We start from the raw sequence: 12,286 nt of genomic DNA, 5'->3' as shown, positions 1-12,286 counted from the left end.
TTCATCTCAGAGTTCATCACCTCAGTCAATTTTAGAACATTTTCATTACTCCAAAAGGAAAGGTCCCATACCCTCCTATGACCCCTATTGTTGTCCCTTAGTACTGAAAAAATATCTTCTTGGCATTGCTGCAAAATACTACAGTATTACTGTTAACTATCTTCTGTAAATTACATTAGTTGTAATTTTTCCATTTATTAACATATTCTTAACACTTTGTAAAAGAACATTCTGTTTATACTATTAAACACATACTTCATCCCCCACCAAAATCACTGTTATACATTCCCTAGATTATTCTGTAGTTTCCTTTCAATTGATACTAACTTCCACAAGCTGCTTCTTTCCCCACACATTTATAAATCAGCAGTGTTAGTTATACTCACTATAATGTGTTACTCTCAACTCTTCATTTCCATACTTTTACAATTAACCTTATTAATAATGCTACATGCATTAAGTATCAGCTCATGTTCTTAACCCACGTTCTATTTTGTAATAACCTATATTCTAGAATTCGTTATTGTTCATTTTTTCCATTTTTCCATTTTGTTCATTTTTGTTGGTTATTTCCTTAGGAACTTGGGAGGGAAGAAATGTTAAAATATGGGCTCAATTTTCTGTCTTTAAAATAGAATCTCTGACTTTTCTTGGATTATTTTCTTCCTAATTAATGATTTAAAAATCTTTACATATAAATGTGGTAGCTAAGAAATTATGATTTTCAAAATAATTTTTAAAAATAAAATTTTATTGAGGTTTATTATTCGTAGTGTATGGAAAAATATGCAGAATGATTTTTAATGATTTTTTTTTAGTATAAATAAAAATCTTTGGGTCATTGTCAAAGCAAAGCAATAAAACTGATGCAAAAGATTTATGAGTATATTTCATTCCAGGCTTACCTTCTCCTGAGATTCAACTTGCATTCAAACTCACAGAGAATCCACAAGAGCAAATGAATAAAATTAAAATGATGCCTGTTCTTAGTGAGGATATGGTGGTAGAGGTGTGTAGCATATTTATTGAATGTTTACCTATTAGATTATGCTATATCTAAGAGTGACAAATTACTAATGATAATGTTTTTGTCTGTCATTTTGCATCTTCTCTTATTCAGCTTCTTGCATTAGAGGATTTGAAGAGTTAATGTCTCTTTTGCAGGTTTAATATAAAATAAATTTTATATTAATTATTGGGCTTGTTGTAAAATTAGAATAAGAAGGATAAATTAAGTAATTGATTTATTTCCCTGTTTTTTTATTTCCATGACATTCATTGGGAGTAAAATAGATATCTTTAACTTCCCCTTGCCCCCTTTTCATTTGTCCATAGTGAAATAGACCATTTAAACCAAGTATTTAAAAGCTTGCAGCAAAATTTCAATTAATATTACTTCCTAAACTGACAAATATTGATATTCCCACACAGTTTTTACTTTTATTCTATAAAATGGATCTTCAGAAATTTAATCATGTGAGAAAAATTGATTTTATCAAATAAAGAAATGGACAAACCAGAAAAGTACTTTCTCAGAGTTATTTAATGAAAAAAATATATTGTTTCACACCTGAATCAGGTTTCTAAATACTGAACAGATACCTAAGTAAATTCTCTTTAAAGAAGACCATTTTAGAAATGAGCTACTTTAAATAAGGATGAACTATGAAGAAATAGAGACTCTTTGGATTGAAATACACAATGCTGACTTTTCAGAATGTAGATACCAGTCTTTTAAAATATTTTCTAATTCTTCATTTTTGTTGGATCTTGCTATACCTAGTTCTTTATAGGTGCTGTATTAGTCAAAGGGGTGCTGATGTAAAATACCAGAAATTGCTTGGTTTTTATAAAGGGTGTTTATTTGGGGTAGGAGCTTACAGATACCAGGCCATAAAGCATAAGTTACTTCCCTCACCAAAGTCTATTTTCACATGTTGGAGCAAAATGGCTGCCGATGCCTGCAAGGGTTCAGGTTTCCTGGGTTTCCTCCCTTCCAGGGTCTCGCTTCTCTCTGGTTTCAGGGTTCCTCTCTTCCTAGGGCTGGCTTCTCTTTCCTCCTTCCCAGGGCTTCAGCTTAAGGCTTCAGCATCAAACTCCATCAAAACCCCTCAGCTCTGTCCTTTGCCATGCCTTTTATCTGCCCTTAGTGGGTGGGGACTCAGTGCCCTAATGACATGGCCCAATCAAAAGCCGTAATCATATCTTAATCACAGACCATGTACAGACCAGATTACAAACATAATCCCATATCTATTTTTGGAATTCATAACCTTATCAAACTGCTACAGGTGCTATTTGAGAAGCAGTTTTTAAACTTTGCATGGATGTATTTTTATTTTGAGAGTTTGGTGATATACCTGGAGAGATAATTAGACACATTGGTACCTATCAAAATTAGGGGACATCATTTTTTCATTAAAATCAGATTTTGGTCATCTGGAAGACTTATTTGTCAGGGAATAATAATTAATTCTATCCTGAGGGTATAACCAGCAGGCTACTTCCTCCACCTTCTTCTTTCTGAGATGTGGGTCTCTATCTGAGAGGTGTGAATCAGGGCTGAACCTCGCTTTTTCACCTCCCTTCTTTAGCCTCCACCTTCTACCCATTATCAAAATGTGGAGTTTAAATAAGTTAACATGAACTTTGAAGGGGATCTTGAAAGGGAAATGAAAAACCACTGGCTTGTTTGATGAGTGTGCTGTGGAAAAAGGGTTGGGGTTGGCAAGGCCTGAGCTCATGGAGAGATTGTAATGCACTGCAGGGCCTATTTTAACCCCAGTAGGCAGGTAACATGCTTTCCCACTAACATAAATAGCTGAGCCACCTAAAAGCAGTTTGTTTTTTCAAAACTTAAGGAGTCCTTTGATTTTACTTAGCTGATCTCTAATACCACTGATATTCTTTTCCTGACTCTAATTTATCATGTCTCTATTCTAAGGGACCTAGGATTGCTCTCTCTGCTCAGAAGTTAGAACAGTTTAGGAATATTTCTGGGAAACAGTGGTGCCAACAGAGCTTTGGCACTGACTCATCCATAGTAAAGATAGTTCTTATTCAGTGGCTAAATCATTTTGTGCTTAAGTACCAGTGAGTGAAATGTAAAATTACTATTTTATTATTTAAAAATACTGAAGCAGTAGAGAAATGGAGCTATATACTCCAGTGAACCCCTGTCTTAATTTCCTGGATGTGATCACAAATACCACAAAATGGATTGTCTTAAACACTGGAATTTTTGCTCATACTTGTGAGGCTAGAAGTCCAAATTTGAAGCATCAGCAAAGTGTTGCTTTCTCCTCAAAGACTGTGGCCTTCTGGGAATGGCTGCCCACAATCTTTGGGTCCTTGGCTTTTCTGTAACATGGCAATGCACATGGCAATGTCTTTTCTACTATCTTCTGGAGAAATGAAATGCTTGTCTATTTTCTATAATCTCTGGCCCTCAGGGGAAACACTAGAACTCAGTACTTGAGAATAATGGCTCCTTCTAACCATCAAAGATTAATTAACTAGGAAAGAGGGAAAAAACTAATAAAAAGAGGAACTCTCCCCCTTCTTTCTACTTAAGTTCCACAAAGATTTTTTAAATACAAAGTAACTAAGAATGACCTTAAAGGTTAACTTTTTAGCTTGTTGAGTTGTATTTACATTTATTAGTTGGACAAAACTTTTTTTTTTTTTCTAGCACACTCAAGATGAAATGGAACAAAATCAAGTCCAGTTACAGTAAGTATGGTAAATTTTGGCTTCATTATATTGCAGGTACTTCTTTTGACATTTTGCATATCTAAAATGAGTCTTAATTTTCTTTGAGCACCAGTTTTGGAATAGTTGCATATTGTTGAATAATTGCCTCTTTAGCAGCATAAATATGTTATTTTACAGATATTCTAAATAAGGTTCATTTCATAAGAAAGATTGGATCAGAATAAGGTAAATCAGTTCTCTGCCTATTACTCCGTAAAGAGCAAATTATAGCCTAGCATGAAGGAAGAATTTGTAGAGCCTGTTGAGGTTTGACTTCATACAACTATTATACTTTGATATACTTTATTCTTTCAGTTTTTTTAAACCAGTAGTTCTCAAAGTCCCTGAATCCCTGATAACCTTTCAGAGTCTGAGAAGTCAAAACTATTTTCATAATACTAACACATTTGTTCACTGAAATGCAGTTTCATGGTGACACTGCATTACTAAAATGCTAAAGCCTCAGTAGGATTCAGGGCAGTGGCATCAAACAATAGTAGTTGTTTGTCAGTGCTATGTACTTGCAGTTGGTTTTTTTTTAAAGCCTGTTTTACTTAAGAATGTGTTTGATGAAGCAAAAACGTTAATAGTTTTATTACCTCTCTGACCTTAAGTATATATATTTTTAAGATTGTGACAGAATGGAAAGTATGCTTAAAGTACTTCTGTGTATACTGGAGTACGGTGATTATCTTGAGGAAAACACTTGTGCACTCTTTTGATTTGTAAGCAGAACTAGCTTCTTTATTTCACAGAGCACTTTTTTTCTCTTTATGTGAAAAAATAACTGAATTCACCTGTGAAGCCATCTGGTCCTGAGCTCTTCTCACCTGGGAGGTTTTTGATGACTAATTCAATCTCGTTACTTATGATTGATCTGTTGAGTTCATCAGTTTCTTCTTTCATCAAATTTCTTCTTTCTAGAAATTGGTCCATTCCATCTAAGTTATCCATCTTGTTGGCATACAATTTTCGAAAGCATTGTCTTATGATACCAGAACACAGACAACTGCAAAGATATAGAATAAGAGGAGCCAGGTGTCAGAAAGGAACCTTACCACACACCCACAAAACAAAGCAAACAAAATAAAACCCTAGAGTAGAAAGAGAAGCTAACCAACCAAATAAGCCAATTAATATAAACAGATACCTAGACACCAACAAAAAATTACAAGCCATACTAAGAAAAAGGAAGACATGGCCCAGTCTAAAGAACAAACTAAAAAACAGGAGGAGATGCAGAACGTGGAACAACTAATCAAAGATGTCCAAAAAATATCATGAGTCAACTTAATGATGTGAATGAAGAGATAAAGGATATGAAGAAGACACTGGGGGAACATATTGAAAAAATTGTAATAATACATTAAAAGATAATGGATCTGATAGTATTTATGGGACAATGCAAGAAATAAAAAATACACTGGAATCACATAACAGCAGAGTCAAAAAGGCAGAGGAAAGAATTAGTGATGCTGAAGACAGTACATCTAAAATCAGACAGATAGTAGAACAGATAGATAAGAAGATGGAAGAAATCCAGCAGGGACTTAGGGATTTGAATGACAATGTGAAACACATATATATGCATTATAGATATCCCAGAAGGAGAAGAGAAGAGAAAGGAGGCAGGAGTGTTGGAGGAAATGATTGAAAATTTCCCAACCCTATTGAGGAACATACATGTACATGTCCAGGAAGTGCAATGCACCACAAAAGTATAAATCCAATAGGCCTACCCCAAGATATATATTTATCAAAATGTCCCAATAATTTAAAAAAAATTTTTATTATCTTTTTATTTTAAAAGATACATAGATCACACAAAATGTTACATTAAAAATTTTAAGAGGTTCCTATATACCCCAATGCCCACACCCCCTTTTCCTGCCACATCAACAACTTCTTTCATTAGTGTGGTACATTTATTGCATTTGATGAATATGTTTTGGAGCACTGCTGTACAGCATGGATTATAGTTTATGATGTAGTTTACACTCTCTCCCAGTACATTTAGTCGGTTATGGCAGGATATATAATGTCCTGTATCTGTCCCTGCAATATCATTCAGGACAACTCCAAGTTCCAAATATGCTTTCATATCACACCTTCTTTTCCCTTTCCCTGCCTTCAGCAACTCCTGTGGCTACTGTCTCCACTTCAATGGTAAATAATTTCTTCCATTGCTAGAGTCACAATTATTCTATAGTAGAATACCAGTAAGTCCACTCTAATCTGTATTTTATTCCTCCATCCTGAGGATCCTGGGATGGTGATGCCCATTCCACCTCTAAATTGAGAGGGGGCTTAGATCCCACATGGCTGATGGATAGGATTCTCCTGCTTGCAGTTGTAGACTCTCTTGGTTCCTTGGTGTGGTAGTTGTCCATCCTCACCTCCTTGTTAGCTGACCTGGGTAAGTCCAAAGAACCTGAGAGTATGTGTTGCAACTCTGCCGAGGCTCAGGGCCCAGCTGGCATAGGAACAGTCCAGAGATTCAAGTCTACTGGACATACACCAACCCCAGCACCAGCCACAGGTTCAGTAAAAGTGACAGAAAAGGCATGTGTAGAGAAATCATCACACTCAGGAGCACAAATCCCAAAGTAGGCCCCAATGGCAAGGCACTGAACTCTAGAGCTATCTGTCATGACTGTAGGACCTGGGTGTCTCCATAGTCCTCAGGCTATTTTTAAGATTGATAAGGAGTCCTGAAATAAAAAGTTTGAGAACTGCTATTTTATTAATAAAAACTCTTTTACCAAACTTATTAATAATACAATTTCATTTTCAGAAATGGAAAAAAAAGAGAAAAGACTAAGGAAGACTAATATAGCATCCATAATGTCATTGCCTAGAGAGAACCATTGTTAACATTTTGATACCTTTTATTTTAGACTTTATATATATATTTTGTTTTTGTTCATAATTTCTACAGACTTGGGGTCATTCTCTGGGTAGATTTATATTGTTTAAATCTTAAGCATCAGTTCACCATAGTTATTTTCTCATGTCATTAACATTATTTAAAATGTGAATTTTAATGCCCTCATAATATTTCTTATGTGACTGACTGTACTATAATTTGTTTAATCATTCCCTACTATTAGGCATTTTCGATTGTTTATAGTTTCCTCTGCCAAAATAACTACTTTTAAATAATTTAGATGAAGTTTTGCTCTTTTCATACCTATACCTTGAATATTGTTTTGTAATTAAGAAAAAAATTCTAGTGTTGACTCAAACTATGGTTTTATTTTGTTTTCAATTTGTTCTTCTCAAAGAATCATATTTTAGGGGAAAAATCATTCTTTTCTCTTTGCTTCATTGAAATGATCATTTTGTATAAGTAGTTTCATTTCCATTTTCAAGATAAACATTTATTGATCCCTTCTGTTTTGAACAGGAGAGTATACTCAGTTTATCATTCTTGCTTAGGATTTAAGTAACCATGCCTGGTTGTAAAATCTGCTCTTAAAAACAACTGAAACACAAGAGCGTTTTTTGTTTTATTTTTTAAGGCAGGTATCTTGATTATATTTATGCAGTAAATTAGGTTAGGGAAGAAAAGTTAACTGATTGCCTTTCTTTAATCAACTTTTAATTATTCAAGAGAGATGATCAAAATTGCAGTTTAAGCATAACTCTTTTTTTTTCTTTTAATCTCTTCCCTTCAGTATTTCCTACTTTGCTGTAAAATAGAAAAATGATAAACATTATCTGAGAATTTTTCCCATTGGTGATTTTCACTTACATCTAAAACTATAATGACAAATATTTAGTGTGTTTGAGTTTGTAGATAGCCAAGCTACATAATTAAGAACCATTTTCTCTCTAACCACTACTACCCCTCTATGGCAGACAATCATCTCCAAAGTCACTTTCAGACCTAAATGTAGCTTACTTGTTTCTGAAGTTCGTTCATTAATATTTCAACTGTCTCCATTTTTGCAATCACTTAGAATATAAATGTTAACAGATTGGTAGTAATTGTAAAAGTAATTGGAATGATGTATTAAAAATATCCTATTTGAAAAGCGCTTTAAATGTAAAAAATGTTTACATTGTATTTGAAAGAGAAATAGTGTTTTTTTTCTTTCCATTTAAAATTTTATTTTTGTTTTTACTTATTAATTGATTCATTTTTAGGACTAGAACAAATTGTCCAGTGTTTACCGTGATATTTCCCCAGGGTGGGCTTTCACCAAACCAACAAAACATTCGAGGTACGTTTTCGTGGGTAGAGTTATAAAATTTTGTCTTTGTCTGAAAATAGAAGGCTTATTTAGATATAGGTTTATTTACAACTAGGCTGGTCTACCAAGAATTGGTTGGGAGATTATTATCTTTAAAATGAAACTGATGTTGCTACTGGCCTTGGATCATGCTATATACAGTTATCCATAGGTAGCTCAGTTGTAAAAAATGCTTGATATTCCAAATGTCTACTCTTTTGACTTGTGATTTGGGGCTCAAATTTAAAAACATTGTTTCCTCCAATCATAACATTCTTAATATGTATGGCATGTCTTAACTGGCAGTCATGCAGACCTTGGTTTCAGTTGTATTAGAAGATGGCTGTCTTTATGTTTAAAGTGTCCCCAGTGACTCCTCCAGAGTAGAGTTCATGTGTGTTATATGACGGTTGTAGTAAAATTCTTAGTAGTCAGTGAAAACTTGTGTTATAAGAAAAGCATAATGACTTGATACTGGAAATTTAAAAAGTTTAATTTGAAAAGCTCTGTCTTCTGCTATGTTGCTCCTGAAAGTGGTCCAACGATAGATTAACAGTGTCATTTTCACATGCTGCCAACTCTTGCATGTTTTCCAAATGCCTAGATTTTAGTCTATAATGTTATTTGTTAATTCTTTTTACCAAATTTTTGTTCATCTTACTATGTACCAGATATATGGGTTCTTTGGGTGTTTGGGTACCAAAAGAAATCAGGGATCCTTAAAGGATAGCTGATCCATCTTGGAACATGAAGATATCAAGATGGATCTGAAACATCCTATCATTGCTGGGAAGCAAGCTTACTTTTAAGGATTTCTGGGAGGAATGCTGAAAGGATAAAGAATACTTCAGTGGTGCTCAACAGTGATGATATGACTGTTGTCTAAGCTTTGACAACTTAAACAAGAAAAAAAACCCCAATAATTTTGATTCATGGAAATAAGTTTGTAAAAAAGAACATGAGTTTGTAATGAAATTCAGAATATACAAAAGGTAGTTTTCATTTTTAAAAAGTGACGATAATTGGATGTTTTTTTTTTTTTTTTTTTTAAAGATTTATTTATTTATTTAATTTCCCCCCCTCCCCTGGTTGTCTGTTCTTGGTGTCTATTGCTGCGTCTTGTTTCTTTGTCCGCTTCTGTTGTCGTCAGCGGCACGGGAAGTGTGGGCGGCGCCATTCCTGGGCAGGCTGCTCTTTCTTTTCACGCTGGGCGGCTTTTCCTCACGGGCGCACTCCTTGCGCGTGGGGCTCCCCCACGCGGGGGACACCCTTGCGTGGCACGGCACTCCTTGCGCGCATCAGCGCTGCGCATGGCCAGCTCCACACGGGTCAAGGAGGCCCGGGGTTTGAACCACGGACCTCCCATATGGTAGACGGACGCCCTAACCACTGGGCCAAAGTCCGTTTCCCCGATAATTGGATGTTGAAGCATTTTTAAAGATTTTAAGAAATATAAACCCGTTAATATATGTACATTTTGTTTTCCCTTTTAAATACATGTCTGTTTATAAAGCATAGGATATTTTTGTTTCTTACCTTGCAAGTAGAGAAGAAAGAAAACAGAACTGTGAGTAAGCCAAACAGTCTTGGAAAAAGTAAGAACTATACCAAGGAAAGGAAGGATCACCCAGCACCAACACTCACACATAAAAACATAGATAAAGAGGAGTTCTAAGTATGTCCCAAGGGGATGCATTATCCAGATATCCTATTAAGGAAACTTTTCTGCACAGACTAGATCTTTCATCTTTTAGGAAATAAAAGCTTTAGATATCCCTGTTAAGTTTATGGTAGACCTAAGTTTCTAATACTACTAACAGAGCAGGTCAGTGTATAATGGTGACAGGACAAAAGTTTATGTAACACTAGTCAAGTGAAGCTTAAAAATAGTTTTCTGGGGTAAAACATTAGGTTACAAAAAAATAACCTTTGTGAAGTTTAAGGTATTGTAGTGATATGATATGTAAAGTCACATAATTTTTTGCTCAAGTTTGAATCATTTTGAGAGACATAGTCATTCCCATGCCCCAACAAAAAATCAGTTGATAATCCAAATCCTATCACCTCACTGATCCAAGAAGTTATTTGTTTTCTTTTGTGTCTGATAAAATTTTTGTAATCCTAGACAGGTATCACAAGTATTATTTTAATACTAAAAATGTATAGGAAAAAGAATAGAAATAATGAAGAACTAATTATACCAATGGTATTATTTTAGAATTAGTTTAAGGCAATAAGATTTTTTTTCTTGTATTTTTAAAATTATATATATATTTTTATTAAATTGTCTTTTTTTTTAAGATACATAAACCACAAAAAAAGTTACATTAAAAAATATGAGGTTCCCACATACCCCATACTCCACCCCCCACTCCTCCCACATCAACAACCTCTCTCATCATTGTGGCACATTCATTGGATTTGGTGAATACATTTTAGAGCACTGCTGAACTGTATGGATTATAGTTTACATTGTAGTTTACACTCTCCCCCAGTCCATCTATTGGGTTATGGCAGGATATATAATGTCCAGCATCTGTCCCTGCAATATCATTTAGGATAACACCAAGTCCTGAAAATGCCACCACATCTCATGTCTACTTCCCTCTCCCTGCCCTCAGCAACTACCTTGGCCACTTTCTCCAGATCAGTGCTACAGTTCCTTCCATTACTAGTCACATTAATAAGTTTTAAACTACTGTATTTGTGTGTGTTTTATCTTTTATTTATGATGTTTGAAGCGGTAGAAAAATATTAACTATGTTAACTTTGTAATTTAAAACATTTTAGGGAATATAAGTTGGTAATCAATTTTTAAATGTTAAACAGTAGTTTTCAAGTTTTCTTGTGTTAGATATAGAAGTTTAACAAATTGACCAGTAAAAAATAAAAGTACAAATAGAATTATTATTACTCTCCCACTACAAACGCCATTGTGATTTTTAAAAAATTGAATCATTATCAAATAGCCTAATATTATAATTCAGACTATGCCAAATAATACCCTCAAAATTTGATGAAAATCTGTTTGGTACCTTTATAAGATGCAGTTATATGTAGACTGAAACAGTTATGTTTATAAAACTACAGAGGTACCATCTAAGGTTGAAGTCCTTTTTTGCAAGGATGTCTTGAACACCTTGAAACAGAGGTGTCATAGGTACTATCATGCTTTGGCCATTCCTTTTTCCTGCTTGGGTTTTGACTTTGATAACAGATATCAGCTATAGTCAGACAAAAGATTCACTTACACTTTGTCACACACAATCCCAGTGTTTGTAGAAAAACAAGATGCCACTATGCCCCACATTTTCCATAGTTCCACCCTCTTGCTTCTGAGAGCCATAATGCCATTTGATGCTATTGGTATCTGTGCACTGGTGCTAGCACCCTCATTTAACTTCTGGGTCCATAAACTTTTTTTTTTTAACTTTTTAAAATGAATTTTTATTCGAGAGGTTGTGAATTTGCAAATCATGGACAAATGTGGAATTTCCATGCAACGCCTCTCCACCAACACACTACCTTGTTACAGAAAATTTGTTACAAATTACAAGATAATATCAGACTGTTACCACTTGGTTGTCCCTTTAAAAGTGCCATGTGCGCCAGGATTATTGTTTTGCTGTTTCTTGCTGTCTTGAAACTGCTGTGACTAGAGACCCATAGAATTGGTAGTTCCCTTCCCTTCTGGCAATTCGTTGCATCTTCCTCTTGCCTTTACTCCTTTCAGATTGTTTGTTCATGTTGTTATCATTCCAGATTATAGGTCAGTCAAATCACATGTAAATTAACTATTACACTGTTACTTTTATAGCTGACTCTCTTCTAACACAATCCTATCCTCCCTCCCAATTTAAAGAATAATTCTAATTAAATAAGAGAATGATGAAAATAAGCAAACTTCCTTCAGTAAATAGCAATAAATAGCATTGACCTTAAAGCAGTTTGCTTTTGAATTAAAATTTAGCTTCTCTGAGCATTTTTTTTTGCACTTAAGAATTTAGAATCATTTCTCATACATACCATTATATTTTTTCTCTCTCAACTGATAAATAGAAAATGTATAAAATCTTTTAATGATTTACTAAAGGATAGATAAAAAATTCAAGAAAATTTTGTTTTGTATTTGTAAAGTCTGTCTTAAATTTTGTAACTAGGAAATGAGAATTTCTTGTAAATGTGTTTATTTTTAAAACAATATATAATTACTGTAAAATACGTTAGATAATTTATCACAATTTGAAATAGCAATTATTGGTGTAAATGAATGATCATTTTGATGATGAGGTTGTTAA

General features: G+C 34.1%; 1 protein-coding gene across 1 annotated transcript in view; it reads left to right on the top strand.

The window, feature by feature from the left end:
• ANKRD31 (ankyrin repeat domain 31) overlaps nt 1-12,286 on the top strand; it is a 235,287-nt gene that overhangs the window by 39,651 nt on the left and 183,350 nt on the right. The window contains exons 3-5 of the mRNA XM_058274931.2: nt 900-1,009; nt 3,692-3,732; nt 7,903-7,979. Of these exons, the coding sequence (XP_058130914.1) occupies nt 900-1,009; nt 3,692-3,732; nt 7,903-7,979 (228 nt within the window). The remainder of the gene's footprint in view (nt 1-899; nt 1,010-3,691; nt 3,733-7,902; nt 7,980-12,286) is intronic.

This window comes from Dasypus novemcinctus, chromosome 2 (assembly GCF_030445035.2).
Source record: "Dasypus novemcinctus isolate mDasNov1 chromosome 2, mDasNov1.1.hap2, whole genome shotgun sequence".
In the NCBI taxonomy this organism is placed as follows: domain Eukaryota; kingdom Metazoa; phylum Chordata; class Mammalia; order Cingulata; family Dasypodidae; genus Dasypus; species Dasypus novemcinctus.
The sequence above is the reverse complement of the archived record's forward strand: the minus strand, read 5'-3'. Positions and strand labels throughout refer to the sequence as shown.